This window comes from Mytilus edulis, chromosome 1 (genome assembly GCF_963676685.1).
Source record: "Mytilus edulis chromosome 1, xbMytEdul2.2, whole genome shotgun sequence".
Classification (NCBI taxonomy): Eukaryota; Metazoa; Mollusca; class Bivalvia; order Mytilida; family Mytilidae; genus Mytilus; species Mytilus edulis.
In genome coordinates this window covers 78,826,614-78,844,008 of record NC_092344.1, presented here as the reverse complement: position 1 = coordinate 78,844,008, position 17,395 = coordinate 78,826,614, and the positions used below count along the sequence as shown (strand labels likewise).

The 17,395-nt window shown below is 32.3% G+C and overlaps 1 protein-coding gene across 3 annotated transcripts in view; it reads right to left on the bottom strand.

The window, feature by feature from the left end:
• LOC139490835 (prostaglandin reductase 1-like) overlaps positions 1 to 4,530 on the bottom strand; it is a 38,804-nt gene extending 34,274 nt beyond the window's left edge. For 2 of the 3 annotated variants that reach the window (XM_071277900.1, XM_071277909.1), the window contains exons 1-2: positions 4,149 to 4,451; positions 3,100 to 3,145 (exon numbers count right to left, since the gene is read on the bottom strand). In XM_071277900.1, the coding sequence (XP_071134001.1) occupies positions 3,100 to 3,145; positions 4,149 to 4,254 (152 nt within the window). In that variant the 5' untranslated portion in view covers positions 4,255 to 4,451. Of the gene's footprint in view, positions 1 to 3,099; positions 3,146 to 4,148 lie in introns of all 3 variants that reach the window. The other variant, XM_071277890.1, reaches the window with a different exon arrangement.
• Between the last annotated feature and the right edge of the window lie 12,865 nt (positions 4,531 to 17,395).

Genomic DNA, 17,395 nt, shown 5'->3' with positions numbered 1-17,395 from the left:
AAATTATGAAAATCAATTTTGAATTGATATCATTGTCTTGCATGCATATATTTACGGAGTTTCAAAACCTATAAAACAACCATTTTCCAGTTTCAATTCATAAAACACTAAAGAGTATGCACTTTTGATGTGTCTTATATTCCAACATCCCTAAGTAAGCTCACTTAAAATGCCCTACCCTTTACTTTTTTATTTGGTATCTTGAATTATGTTTTGAATTTTAAAACAAAAACATCAAGTTAGTAAATAGCTGTAAAAATGACATTAAAAATCAGTGATTACCAGTAATCACTGAAACAACTAGTAAATACATGTAATTACTAAATTGGCTAGTAATTACAGGTATTTACTGAAATGTTTAGTAATTACATGTAATTCCTAATTTCACCTATTTACTGTAACATATACATAGTAAAACTTTCAAGACAGTATACATAAAAAATAACAATCAGCGTTTATTTTGACAAAAATCTCGATTACTGTTAGATTTGGGGTTACAATTCAATACAATATTTTATTTAAGTCTCATCTCTCAATAATTACATTAGATGTATGTTTCATTATAATACGTTATTCTGATTGGCTAACTACACACCACGTGTTATTCCTTAAAGCAGTTGCATTACACAATCAAACTTATCATTCATGATGACACGAGGTCCCATATAAATAATGTGCACAGGTAAATTAAATGAAAACTTGATGTAAATCGTGTTTTCATGATCCTAGCTAAAAAATGTAATTATAAGTATTGAATGCTTCTTTTTATAGGGTTGTAAAAGCGTTGACCGTGCGCACATTCAGTTTAGAATGAAGCGCTTCCGTGCTTCATACAAAATGTACTTCGGTCAACGCTTTTACACCCCAATAAAGTTACAGAAAGAAGCATTCAATTCTTAGATAGTATATAATACAACATTACATTAGATGTAAAAAAATATATAAATATAAAAAGAGAGCCATTCTGTACAGAATTACAAGAGACTATAACATTAAAAATTATATAAAGAATTCATCTATTATAAAACATATTGACATTAACATTATTTACAGTATAAAATATTTGTAAGTCTATTTAAAATAAGATTACAGGCTTTGGCACAGCTACGAATCATATTATTATCTGTAAATAAAAACACTAATTTCTGTTTATCATCAAAAGACATTAAATCACTATTAAAATGTGTTGCTTCATCAAATATTTTTTTTTCTAAAATCGTCATATAAAGGACACGATAAAATAACATGGGCTTCATCTTCTAAAATATTCATACAATTATCACAGACTCGATCTTTTAAAATAATTTTTTTAAATCTCCCCGTTTCTATTCTTAGTGGTGCTACACCACATCGAAATTTGGCAAAAGAACTCCTTTGCGAAAATGGCATTGGAATCTTACAATAAGTTTCCGTTTCAAAACTGTTCCTAAATAGATTATATGCACGAAGTTTGTTACCACCTTTACCAGATAAAGCTTTCTCTGATTGCAAATTGCCTTGCCACTGTTCGACATATTTACTAAACATTTTAGACGTAACAGTATTGACAACTGAAGTATTATCAACATATTCTGTAATGATATACAAATGCTCTGCATTATACTCAGAAAATGTTTTCCTTACATAAAAATTCCAATTTTTTTAAACTTATGTTTTTTACTCATAATGTCTGCCCATATGAATTTTTTTTCTGCTTAAACGATCAGAACTCATATTTTTCAAACGGCACCATAGTCGAATTAAGCATTGCCATTGTTTTTGAAAGAAAGGTATCCAACCCATATCCCCTGCAACTGCAGCATTTGGAGTATATTTACCAACTCCAAGAAAAAATCTGCAAGCTCTATTATGAATTGCATTTATAAAAGAAAGGATTTTACAACCCCAAATACATGTGATTGGCATTCCAATGGGGCCTAATATGACGTGACAAGACAGAAAGAAACACAACTTGTTTTTTCCACTGAATTTTTTGTATTTTTTTTGTGAGGAAAACTCTGGCCATTGCAATGTGCATGTCACTTTATCACCATGTCAGCAACACGGGGCCTTGTGTAATCCGATCATTGATGTTGAGATCATTGCTGAAAACGGAGGTATCGATGTTCATTGTGATAAATTTTGCAGTTTTCATAACTTGACACGCGAATTCGATAGTATGCACTCAAATAAAGATCAAATTTTATAAAAGGGATTCAATGACAAAGGAAATCGCAAAGTCATGATATTCTAATATCTAATTTATTTAATTATGTATATTGCAAATTAAAAGAAACAGCAATCAGTTTTTGTAGATATACAATAATTTTGGCTTCAGCATGTATTCTGTCGCCTTCTTGAAATGTATTGAAAAGTATTTATAGAATATAATGTAAATTTAAGATAAACTCAACAATGTAAATTATAAAGTTTTCCTGTGTTCGTTTCCGTTGAACAGGGAAGAAGCCTACACAAAATGAAGTAAATAGTTATTTATATCTTATTGGTTTTGCTCATAATTATTTATGTTAATCATCTTCCTTTTCCGCCGTTATCACACAATGGTTCATTTCAAAACTAAAGCTAATCATTGTTTAAAATAAATTTATCTGATTTGGTCTCTAGTGAGGATTATGAACCATTTTAAAGGATAAAAAAAATGTTAACAAAAATGTAATATGTATATGTGTATAATTTTTTTTTAACAAAAATGTAATTTGTATGTGTATAAAAAATTTGGTCATACATCATCACATAAGCCATTATTATTGGTTTATCCAGACGTGCAGACAAATTGATGCACCAATACACAACTGAATAAATAGTGCCACCACTAATACTTTGGCTACATTGGCAAAAAGTCACAGTGCTTATCATCCGGGTAGCCGAACAAATAGCGGTTAACCGGGAAAATAGTCATAGCACTATTCTTCCGGCTATAGCCAGACAAAAATTCCAACTCCTATTCATCTGACTAGCCGGACTAACAGATACAGCACTTCACTTATTCTTCCAGCAAGCCGTACAAATAGTCCCAGTACAATTAATCCGGCTAGCCAGACAAATAGGAAATGCCATTAATTAAAAGTTGTTTCATGATAAAGAAAGAAAAAAAAGTACCTCATATATGGATCAACAGTCAGATATACAGCCTCGATCAACATCTCTGAAATAAAATGTGAGATGTCATGAAATATATAATTTGCATTACTATTTATTATTTTTCTTTGGCTAGGTTGGCGATGTTAGTCGGGCGAATGGATGGTGGTTTCCGTTGGATAGGGTTAGAATTGTTTTCCATATAATCAAATCATCCTGCAGATTTCAATAAAGATTCATAATCTCCCTTCAAGATTGCGAATATATTTTGGTTGTGCATTATTCTGTAATGGATTTTTGTTAGGGGTTCCGCCCTCTTTTACTGGAATTGCGAACATATTTAATTTTATCAAAGTTTACGAAAAATGGTTGTATTCCTAGCTCCTTTTTATCAACGCAGATCCTTTAACTTTAGACAAAATAGAATTGATATTTGGAACGAGGAATGTGTTAAAAAGGCAACAACCCGACAAGAGAGCAGATAGTCCCTTAGGCTAGACAATAATACATATATACTAGTTTGCATCTGAGATTGCATCTATATTGAAATAAAGTTAAATAGAATGAAATACATACAAGATATTTGTCACAAAAATGAAGTGATATGTTGACAGTGAAACATTTGTGTTTAAGAATATCAGTATCTACCATTACACCGTTTTGTGGTTATCAATAAAATTATAAAAGAATGGCTTTATTTTCATTTATACTAAGTGACGATTTTAATTTTGGGGAGCGAACCATTTATAGAAGTAAACAAAGCAACTAACCTAATTTAAGAAACGGTGTCCAGAAATATGACAACAAATGTGATCAAGAAAGAGGGGAATAAAAACATTTATCGTCAAAAAGTTCCATATAAATTTTTAAATCTCTACAAAACGAAAAAAAATATCCAGTTTTGTTCATTGTTTAACTCCCATATAGTTTGCTTACATTTAGTAAAGGAAGCCATCAAACTAGAGACTAATGAAACATAATGAATTCGTTGATAATGAGACAGTGACATTAGTTTTACATATGCCGGTCTAGTGAGAACTGAATGAAATTATATATATATGTTTACTTACCTCCGTCTTTCAACCCTGGTAAGTCTTCTTCCACCAGCTGTAAATCTTCATCTTTGGGCACTCCATCAAATAGCTTTGCAATTTTCCAAGATTTAGCTTTAACCATTTTCGTTTTCGTTTTTATTTTATCTAAAAGCTCAACCAAATTATATTTTGCAACTAATCTTGTTCTAAAATTTAACCCTTTATATACCTTACCAGTGTTTACATTAGATATGGTTTGACCTCGGGTACTTGGTTTATAATCAATACATACATATATACTTCTAAACAATCAATGCATACATGTATATTTTTAAACAATCACTACATACATATATATTTTTAAACAATCCCTACACACATGTTTATTTTTAAACTAACAAGAATTTGTATAGTAAGAATGACACAATTAAGGTTCATGTGGACCCTATATATAGCTATTTAAATGGCCGTATTTTCACCTCAAAATTCACTCTGTGTACAAACAAACCTATGCATCTGGAAAAGTTTTAAGGCATAGCATGCCCTAGATAAATAAAATTCAAATACATTGTGTGATTCAGAAAATTCATTACTTAACTGGATTTTTCCTTGCACTTTTTTGTTGAAGTAATAGGAGAAATAAAGGTAATATCGAAATAAAAAAAAAGAAATTTATTACAGAAATCGCTAAAATTTTACAATAATTTAGTTTAAGTACAGCTTATATGGAAATTATATTAAAAAAGATAGGTCACCGATGAGTTGAAAAAGATATTTCAATTTTAGAGCCAAACCAGATGCTCCGCAGGGCGTAGCTTTATACGACCGCAGAGGTTGAACCCTAAACGGTTGGGGCAAGTATGGACACAACAATCAAGCTGGATTCAGCTCTAAATTTGGATTGTGATTAAATAGTTGACACAGCATAGGTTTCTGACACAGAATGAATGTGTTCTAATGAACTGAAAATTTTTGTTTTCTCTTAGAGCAATTCACTATGCTGTTGAATATTAATCCTCTCAAAAAAATGTTTGAAGAAATTTTCTTTTTTATTTATGAAATTTCAAATGAGAAAAATTGAACCCAATTTTTTTAATCACATCCCCCTTTCCCTTATTCCAAAACTAATCTCAATTAAAATTTCTAATGGAGTTTGCAACAATAACTACTCATTTAAATACATCATAAAATATTAAGATGTAAAAAAACTGCTTGTTATCACTGAATGGTAAAGATTATTTTAATTTATCAGTTGGTAGTAAAAAGTGAATATACATTGTATATTGTATATAACAAAGATTTAAGTTGATTCTGGACAAAGAAAGATAACTCCAATTAAAAAAATATTTTGCTATTGCACAATATTTTGCAATTAGATATTTCTTGCTTACTATTCTGGACAAAGAAAGATAACTCTAATTAAAGAAAAATTTGCTATTTCACAATATTGTGCAATTAGATATTTCTTGCCATTGCGCAATACTGTGCAATTGAAAAGACTTGCTATTGCACAATACTTAATATAATAATTTTAGATCCTGATTTGGACCAACTTGAAAACTGGGCCCATAATAAAAAATCTAAGTACATTTTTGGATTCAGCATATCAAAGAACCCCAAGATTTCAATTTTTGTTAAAATCAGACTAAGTTTAATTTTGGACCCTTTGGACTTTAGTGCAGACCAATTTGAAAACAGGACCAAAAATGAAGAATCTACATACACAGTTAGATTTGGTATATCAAAGAACCCCATTTATTCAATTTTTGATGAAATCAAACAAAGTTTAATTTTGGACCCCGATTTGGACCAACTTGAAAACTGGGCCAATAATCAAGAATCTTAGTACATTTTTAGATTCAGCATATCAAAGAACTTAACTGATTCATTTTTGTCAAAATCAAACTAAGTTTAATTTTGGACCCTTTGGACCTTAATGTAGACCAATTTGAAAACGGGACCAAAAGTTAAGAATCTACATACAGTCATGACAGTTAGATTCGGCATATCAAAGAACCCCAATTATTCAATTTTGATGAAATCAAACAAAGTTTAATTTTGGACCATTTGGGCCCCTTATTCTGTTCGGACCAAAACTCCCAAAATCAATACCAACCTTCCTTTTATGGTCATAAACCTTGTGTTTAAATTTCATAGATTTCTATTTACTTATACTAACGTTATGGTGCGAAAACCAAGAAAAATGCTTATTTGGGTCCCTTTTTGGCCCCTAATTCATAAACTGTTGGGACCTAAACTCCCAAAATCAATACCAACCTTCCTTTTGTAGTCATTAACATTGTGTTTAAATTTCATTGATTTCTATTTACTTAAACTAAAGTTATTGTGCGAAAACCAAGAATAATGCTTATTTGGGCTCTTTTTTTGGCCCCTAATTCCTAAACTGTTGAAACCAAAACTCCCAAAATCAATCCCAAGCGTTCTTTTGTGGTCATAAACCTTGTGTCAAAATTTCATAGATTTCTATTAACTTAAACTAAAGTTATAGTGCGAAAACCAAGAAAATGCTTATTTGGGCCCTTTTTGGCCCCTTATTCCTAAAATGTTGGGACCAAAACTCCCAAAATCAATACCAACCTTTCTTTTGTGGTCATTAACCGTGTGTTAAAATTTCATAGATTTCCATTCACTTTTACTATTATAAAGTTAGAGTGCGAAAACTAAAAGTATTCGGACGACGACGACGACGCAGACGACGACGCAGACGACGACGCCAACGTGATAGCAATATACGACGAAAAATTTTTCAAATTTTGCGGTCGTATAAAAAGGACATTTTTCCACCAAAGGGAGATAATTTGGAACTTTTTCAATGATGTATACATTTTGAAAGTCATCTGGGGCCAACACGAATTGATTGTTTTGAATGATTTTTATACCATATGATAAAGTAACAACTACAAAAGGAAATAAATAAAATTTGTAATGAAAAACAAATGTTTGATTTTTTTCTGAAATTTTTATACCCTCGAGCCTCCTTAATGACCCCAAACACGATGAGTAGATATCAAATAATGTAAACTCGCCCCACTTGCCAATCGGCCCAAACTTATCGCCACTTTATAAAAAAAAATCGCCCCACTCTTGTTTACCGACTTGCCCCACTTTTGAAAAAGTGTAAAATCAAATTGAACAATCAGTCTGAAAACTCACTTATTCATGTTATTAACGAAAAAAAACCCACTGAATAAAGGTTTCACAACTCGCCCCACTTATAAAAGGATATTGCTTTCTTTAAGTACTAGTATGTCAAATTACTATCAAGTATCCAGTCGTCCTGGTGTAGTGGTATGTGATCGTATGTGTCGTGGCTTGATATGCTAAAGGTCTTGAGTTCGAACCCCAGCATATACACTGGATTTTTTCTACGTGAATTTTGATAGATAGTCTTTTCCGTATAATTAATTATAAGTTTTATAGTGGATTTGACATTCCCGCCAAAATGTTACGGAACAAAGGAAAGCATGCATAACAAAGAAACTTAAACTGGGGTGACCTGGTAGGGGTGAACAGGCTCAGATCACCCCTGTTAGAACAAAGGAGCTGGGATGTAATAATCATGTTACCCGATAACCAATTTGATTTTTTTTAATACAATTATTCTGTGTCAGAAACCCATTTCTTCAAATAATATTTTTTTCGGGGAGGGGGGAGCAAATTTCAACAGCATAGTGTATTGCACAAATGCAAAAAAATGAATATAAATTCAAATCATATAACCATGGAAGTATTATATTGACCAATATAATACTTCCATGATATAACTTATGTCAAGTTCTTTGACTCAATTTTAGACCTGTATCAGAGTGAATATTGTGTCCATATTGGCCCGAACTTTATCAGGGTTGAACATCTACGGTCGTATCCAGCTGCGTTCACCGAAGTAATTTATTGGTTATTATCTTGAATATTATTAAATATAGAGATAAATTGTAAACAGCAATAATATTCAGCAAAATAAGATCTACTAATAAATCAACATGACCAAAATGGTCAATTGACCCCTTAAGGAGTTATTGTCCGTTATAGTAAATCTTACAAAAATCTTCTCGTCTGAAACTACTGAGACAAATTTTACCAAACTTGACCACAGTCATCATTAGGATATCTAGTTTTTAAAAAAGTGTCCAATTACCCTGCTTGTCAACCAACATGGCAGACATAGCTATAAATAGAACACAGTGATAACATGCAGTTCCTGGCTTATATCTCTGAAACTAAAGCAAAAGTATAACGATTGCATTAATCTATGCATCAATTGTAAATACAAAATAACAGGTGAGCGACACAGGCTCCTTGGAGCCTCTAGATCCTCTAGTTATAAGGTGATGCGTTAATACAATATTGTATTGTTTATTAAGTATTGTATTATTTTATTTATAACATACTGAAACGTATATCCAAATTATAATAAGTCTGAAATGATCAGTTAACAATGAATGTACTTGATCATATTCATCAGAATTCTGTGTGTATTTTAAGCTAAACTTCATCTAATTAATTATCGAGATGACTTTTGAAGACTACCGACGGTCACATAACCCGATATAAACATAAACACAAAGAGAAAGAGAAAGCGACCTCGTGCAATTAGATTTTCTAGGTCTGTTTGATTTCATGTTATAAGTTGAAAAATAAGTTAGTCGTCGTTTTTATCTGTATTGGATGAATTTTTTGTAGATTGAATCAGTCAACGAAATGGTTAACCTTTGTTTCACTTACAATGTTGACATTCTTTTCCTTTTAATAGCTGTACACGACTAGCCAATCATTAGCTAATGAGTTAAATTAATCACATGAATTCAACGAGGTCGATTTTTTCTCTTGCAAGTGAATAATTGATCAGCGATGTTTCTTTGATTATGTTAACAAAATTGAACCAAATTGGCTGCTAAAAAGCGATTTATTATTTCATTCATTATTTTCACTTTCATTTTTGATTGAACTACACTAAATCATATTCTAAATTTTTTTTACATATCTCGTAGCTTACCTCATTAAATTCTATACACCCATGATTGGTGTCAACCTGGTTTGCCCAGATTTAGTAAGTTTTCATAAACGTAACGTGTTTTGTTGTTCTAACAATGATATTGAAATAAGAAGTGGTATAATTGTCAATGCGACAGCTATCTATGCACCAGAGACCAGGTGACATAGATGTTAACAACTATATGTCACCGTTCTGCCTTTAACAATGAGCAAAACTCTTACCACATATTCAGCTTTGAAAGCACACTAAATTACGGAAGGGAAAGATCCTATTATCAGAAGAAAATCAAAAGGTATTTCCACTTTTTCTAACTTTGAAAAAGAACCAGACCGAACGTGGCAGTGTATTTATACTGCACAAGCACTTGTCTCAGATTTTTCCCCATATACACCTTAATATAACACACTAAGGTATATATTAAGCAAATCTTAGACAAGTGCCTGTGATTCATACATCTCTACAACAACAAAGACACAAAGAAGATATCAATCTAATCAAAATATAGATCTATGAATTCGTTATACTGCATAAGTAGTATAACGAAATCAGAGATCTGTATTTTAATTAGATTGAAAATATATGTGAGTACTCGAATTTACTGACAGATTGATCAAAGCCAATAACAACTAATGAAAAAGTCATGCACCTAAGACTAAAGTATCAATTAGTACACTACCAAAATCACACGGATTTAGTGTAAAGACGTAATTAACAATCACAGGAAAAAACCATAACCTTGTGCATATTGCCAAATGCAAGTGATATCGGCAGATACATTTGTATCTAGATGATCTATTAGTTTATCCATATAACATTACCGGAGAGACTACATACAATATGCATTCCAGTGGCGGATCTAGAAATTTTCATAAGTTGGGGCCCACTGACTGCCTGAGAGGGGGCCCCGTTTCCGTCACGATTCAATGATTCTCTATATAATCAACCAATTTTTTTTCTCAAAAGGGGGGCCCTGCCCACCCCTTAATCCGCCTCTGCATTCCCCAAACATCTTCGAGATCACTGAACAACTGAAAAAAATCAAAAAAAAAATCCAGGTAAAGCCTTTAATACATAGAATTTTCCATTTTTACTCCATTTAAAGAACAAGAGTGCACACCCCGAAATGTCTCGCCATCTTTACTAATCATTGATATTATGTTGATAGTCCTGAATATAAAGCTTTATTACGATTGTGACATAAACTTAACATTAACCAAGAAAACTAAACATTGACCTATGAGCCATGAAAGGCAGACATGTACAGCTAACAATTCCTCCGCGTACAACAAATACAGTTGACCTATTGCTTATAGTTTAAGAAAAACAGACCCAAACACAAAAAACTAACACTGAGCAATGAACCGTGAAAATGAGGTCAAGGTCAAATTTAACATGCGCGACTGACATATAGATCATAAAATATTTCCATACACCAAATATAGTTAACCTATTGCTTATAGTAATAGAAAAAAAGACCAAAACTCAAAATCTTAACTTTGACCACCGATACCATGAAAATGAGGTCAAGGTCAGATGACACCTGCCAGTTGGACATGTACACCTTGCAGTCCTTTCATACACCGAATATACTAGACCTATTGCTTAAAGTATCTGAGATATGGACTTGACCACCAAAATTTAACCTTGTTCACTGATTCTTGAATAGAGGTCGAGGTCAAGTGAAAACTGTCTGACGGACATGAGGATCTTGCAAGATACGCACATACCAAATATAGTTGTCCTATTACTTATGATAAGAGAGAATTTTACATTACAAAAAAATCTTAACTTTTTTCAAGTAGTCACTCGGAACCATGAAAATGAGGTCAAGGAAATTGGACATGTGAGTAACGGAAAATTCGTAACATGAGGCATCTATATACAAAGTATGAAGCATCCAGGTATTCTACCTTCTAAATATAAAGCTTTTAAGAAGTTAACTAACGCCGCCACCGCCGGATCACTATCCCTATGTCGAGCTTTCTGCGACAAAAGTCGCAGGCTCGACAAAAACGTTTCATCTAGAGCTGTTTACATCACAGCTCCTTCAAATTTTATTTCTCGTAAGAAATGACTATATACTCCAGTATAAAAATCAATGTTATATCCTTTCCGCTTTTATCTTTTATCAAACTCCTTTTGGTCCTTTGATGAACTCTGTACTATATTGTACTGCTTTGTGCTCTAAGGGGGACTTTTGTAGGGTTTTAGAAGAGGGGGGGCAAGGGGTTTAACTGTTATGCTGTTATGGGGCAATTTAATTCTTTGTTATCTGTTATTTTGAAAATATATTTGCTGTTAGCTGTTATTGTCTTATTCTTTGTTAGCTGTTATTGGGCTTTTAGTTTTTTTGTTATCTGTTATTGTGATAATGTATTTGCTGTTAACTGTTATTGAAAATTGGAATGTTAGCATTTTTTTTGACAGTCAATATTCGGTATAAATTGAAGAACTTTGGCCATTGGGGTCTACCACTACTAATACGTTTGTCCCGTATTCAGAGAAGGATGCCATTAACATATACCCATCACAGAAGTGAGGTCCAGGACAATTCAAGTATATCTTATGATTATCCTTTGTAATAAATTCCATTTTTTTTTATGAATGTGTATTTAGAATTATCTTAATTTTTTGTATGAGAATAATGTTCCTTGTTTTCCGTACGAACATATTAAATTAAAACAATTCTTAATATGACAAAAAGGAAAACATATGGCCAGGAATATCTGACAAGGATCTCAATTAAGGACTAGGTCCTAACAACCACTTAACCTTTTATATAATATGGTACATAGACTCAGCTCTGTAATTCTTTTCAAAGCAGACCCAAATGCATTGTACAATGAAAGTTCCAACCATGTTCTTGGGTCCGAAGCTGCACATAACTCATTACAAACAAAGATTTATTTCGTTTCAAGCCATTGTTTCCCTACTAAACTATGTATTCTACTTACTAGTACACTTGGTACAATCAAAAACCTCAGCTAATAAAAAATTGTTCAAATAAGGCCTTTGAAAATAGTGGAATAAATTGCTTTTAGAGTGTCAAAATTCGTTCAAAGTACTTGATAAATTACATGCTTATAATTGGTGCTTTTGATTTTTCTACCCTATATACCACTTTGCCTCATAGTTTTATTAAGAAAAATTCACACCCTCATTAAATGGTCATTTAGAAAAAGTCAGAATATTCAAACTCTTTTAGGTCACTTTTTTGATTAGCAACAAAGGGAGCTTCAGTCAATATATATAAATAACACACCAACGTTTCATGAGAACTGCTGAAAACATTTTTGTGTTAATGTCTGAAAACTGGAAAATCACACTTTTTTAATTAATAAAACCCGTTAACTTGGAAACGTAAAATCTAAAATTTATAAAAATTGAAAGTTACCTCATGTTAATAGATATAAACAATTCACCAAAATTCCTTGCTTTGTGAAAGCATTTTTGAGATATTATCAGAAAACTGAAAAAAAACCCACCAATTTTATTGAATAAAAACCCATTACCCAGAAACTTAAAATCTAAAATTTATAAAAAAAAAAAAAAAAAGAAAAGGGAGCTCACGTCAATAGATATAAACAATTCCTCAAAGTTTAATGCAAATGGTTAAAGAGTTTTTGAGTTATAAATGTCCGACATGTTGACAACAGACGGACAACAGTATACCATAATACGTTCCGTAAACGAGCGTATAAAAAATATTATAATATATTGAGTAGTAATTTAAACACATTCTAGATACATAAATTAATACTAAAAACATAGTCATAAAAAATGGAATGCATTACAAAGGATTATATCGTAATAAGAAATACTGATTTGTCAAAGACCGAATTATTTTAATATTTCATTTACTGTTATCTGTTTTTGTCCATTTTAATTCCTTGTTATCTGTTATGAGCCAAATCAATTTGCTGTTTTGCTGTTATTGGGACCCCCCTTGCCCCCTCTTAGAACCGTATACCTATGTGACCTTATAACCTTTATTATACAAAATATTTATTGTGATCATGACTTTTATCCTGTGACTATTTCGTGTAACTATCTTTCCGTGACTTTTTTCCTTTTCCCTACATTTTCGAGAAGACCGAAGCATTAGCCGAATATAAAATTACTAGTATCCAGTTTGTAACAGGAGCAGCCCGTCCAACTAAAAGACAGAGTACACGACACCAGATTTTATCTATTGAAAAACAGACACCAACATGTTCGTATGCAGCATCTCATAAACCTCATTTGAACTTTGTAAATATATTGTTTTTGACCTTTGAAATACATTAAATAATACTGTAAACTTTGTTTTTAACATTATAGATAAAAGTGCTTGATATAAAAAAAAATCATATACATGTATGCTGTATTTCTTTCCTGTTGCAATGAATTCATACATTTGCCTCATAGATTTTATTCATCCCCAATTAAATGATGAATTATTAAACACTTTTATAAATGAATTCGATTTTTGTTAATTATATTAAACTATTTGTCTGTTAATGAACCCATTGACTTGACATTAAAGATCATTAAATTATTGAAGAAAAATTATCTCATGTATGTATCATTTATTGATTTATGGCTATTGGTACTTTACGGAACGGAACGGAACGGAACGGAACGGAAAAGAATTTCATTTAAGGTATCCAAAGGGGGCATTTATCAAAATTTCGAAAAATCTTTAAAACAAAACAAACTTTAAAATTTCTGTGTTTTACGGTTTTCCATATACAAATAACACAAATGTATACTTAATCTCATCTTCACAGGTGAAATGTGTAATAATGTATAACATCGGAAAATATTCTGTAGATGAATATGTCGGATTGTCCTGATAAATTATCATGAAATTAACGCATTTGCAAGTCATGCATTATGATATCTAGACTGACCTCACGTCGTCCTTGATTAGAGACAGTGATCAAAATGAATCTGATTTAAACTTTTTAATTTATTTTTCCGTTCCGTTCCGTTCCGCAAAGTACCAATTGCTCTGAGGAATTGGTATTTAACGGAAAAAACGGAAACAGACATCTTTAATGTAATTAAAGCAGTATGATAACAAAAATTGTCTGACACCTCTTTTTGCATGAGTGGTATGTGTTTTAGATAGCATTTTCGACTTGATCAATAATACAAAATTTAACACAAAGGCAGGTTACACAAAAAGTCTTTCTCCTTCCATCGGTAATTATATTTTAAATAAGAGGCCTTCAACAGCCCGTTCCGACGATGATTAGAGACAGTGATCAAGTTGAATCTGATTTAAACTTTTTAATTTATTTTTCCGTTCCGTTCCGTTCCGCAAAGTACCAATTGCTCTGAGGAATTGGTATTTAACGGAAAAAACGGAAACAGACATCTTTAATGTAATTAAAGCAGTATGATAACAAAAATTGTCTGACACCTCTTTTTGCATGAGTGGTATGTGTTTTAGATAGCATTTTCGACTTGATCAATAATACAAAATTTAACACAAAGGCAGGTTACACAAAAAGTCTTTCTCCTTCCATCGGTAATTATATTTTAAAAAAGAGGCCTTCAACAGCCCGTTCCGACGATGATTAGAGACAGTGATCAAGTTGAATCTGATTTAAACTTTTTAATTTATTTTTCCGTTCCGTTCCGTTCCGCAAAGTACCAATTGCTCTGAGGAATTGGTATTTAACGGAAAAAACGGAAACAGACATCTTTCATGTAATTAAAGCAGTATGATAACAAAAATTGTCTGACACCTCTTTTTGCATGAGTGGTATGTGTTTTAGATAGCATTTTCGACTTGATCAATAATACAAAATTTAACACAAAGGCAGGTTACACAAAAAGTCTTTCTCCTTCCATCGGTAATTATATTTTAAAAAAGAGGCCTTCAACAGCCCGTTCCGACGATGATTAGAGACAGTGATCAAGTTGAATCTGATTTAAACCTTTTAATTTATTTTTCCGTTCCGTTCCGTTCCGCAAAGTACCAATTGCTCTGAGGAATTGGTATTTAACGGAAAAAACGGAAACAGACATCTTTAATGTAATTAAAGCAGTATGATAACAAAAATTGTCTGACACCTCTTTTTGCATGAGTGGTATGTGTTTTAGATAGCATTTTCGACTTGATCAATAATACAAAATTTAACACAAAGGCAGGTTACACAAAAAGTCTTTCTCCTTCCATCGGTAATTATATTTTAAAAAGGAGGCCTTCAACAGCCCGTTCCGACGATGATTAGAGACAGTGATCAAGTTGAATCTGATTTAAACTTTTTAATTTATTTTTCCGTTCCGTTCCGTTCCGCAAAGTACCAATTGCTCTGAGGAATTGGTATTTAACGGAATCAACGGAAACAGACATCTATAATGTAATAAAAGCAGTATGATAAAAACAAGTCAGACCCTTCTTTTTTGAATGAGTGGTAAGTGTTTTAGATAGCATTTCGACTGGATCAATATTTAAATAAACAGCTGCGCCATGAGCGCATGATACGCCCGTCGTCTTGTGAAAAAACATAAATCTTTTTTGAATAACACAGGGTTGTACAGGATGTCATGCTTAGTATATCCTGACTCATTCCTTATTCCCGCTCAATAGGAAGATTGTACAAGATGTATTTGGAAACCCGACGCAACATTAGCCTGTTAAGTTTTAAGCAATAGAGATACAGCGCAACATGTGAAAAAAAACCTCTTTTTTTACAAAATCTCAATAACTCGAAAATATAAAAATGAATCATCACCAAAAAGTATACAGATCTTTAGATTAATATAACAAAGAAGTGTGTAAAGTTTTAAGCAATAATCATAAATCGTTTTTGAGATATGGTGCGACATGTAAACCCCCCCCCTTTTTTTTTTTACAAAATACTCAATAACTCAAAAATGACATTTTGAATCATCACCAAAAAGTATACAGATATATTAAGATTAATATAACTAAGAAGCCTTTGAAGTTTTAAGCCATAATCAAGAATCGTTTTTGAGATGCGGTGCGACATGTGAAAAAAACACACCCCTGTTTTAGTTACAAAGTGCCATAACTCAAAAAGTTGTAATCTTATTTTCACAAAAAAGTATACAGATCATTTGACCATCATAAGAAACAACTATGTTAAGTTTCAAAAAATTTGGATAAGTCGTTCTCAAGTTACGGTGCGACATGTTTACACCAGACAGACGGACAGACGGACGGACGGACGGACGGACGGACGGACACTGGACATTTGTATACCATAATACGTCCCGTCAAAATTGACGGACGTATAAAAAATAACACAAAGACAGGTTAGACAAAAGGTCTTTCTACTTCCATTGGTAATTATAAATTAAAAAAGGGGCCTTCCGAAGATGATAAGAAACAGTGATCCCCATTTCCATTCTCCATTTTTTATTAGAAACAAGGTCTCATAAATATTAAAACATATGTTTAAAATATATCTTCATAAAAATATGAGCACTAAACACTGGTTTACACTATAATAAAAAAATGTTTGCAAATTGTTAAAACATTTTCGGATTTATCAAAGCACTATAAAAAATGGTAACTCCTTAAAAGTCATAAAACCACAATAATAACTGCTGTTAATCAAAGTATTTATAAAAACTAAAAGTCTGTTCTGTTACAAAACCTATAGGCAAAGGTCTTACTATAATATCAGCGGGAAATTTCGGTTCTAGAGGTGCATTCCGTATTTAATCTGCAGGGGCGGATGTAGGAATTTTCGAAAGAGGGGGTGCTAACCCAGGTAACCCAGGGCAAAGGGGTGGGGGGTGGGGGGGGGGGGGTGCAAAACATATGTCCCGATACAAATGCATTGATCGGCAAAAATAAAGGGGGGTGCGCACCCCCGGAACCCCCCCCCTGGATCCGCCACTGAATCTGTTTTTTTTTCTCCTATCTCCTGATGACAGCTGGTGTGTCCGTAGATATTGTTTAAATTTTCTATATTTTCACTTTTTAATTAGTTTACCTGCACAATGGCGCAGAAGCAATATTTATTTTTTGGCGCAAATGAAAAACTACAACTTTTAAGAATTGGCGCAAAAGCAATGCGTACTTAAATATCAATCAAATTTGACCGTGCCCACAAAACGATTGTTCAAATTACGAATAGTTTCAGCTTAAAATCCATGGCACTCTAAAATGTAGATTTTTTAAATCACATAAATTCCATATCGATATACGTATATTTGGATCTATGCAATATGTTTATCTGGACATCAGCATGCTAGCTGTAATGACTCCCATCTATTCTTTGCGGGCATTAAATGATGGACTTCA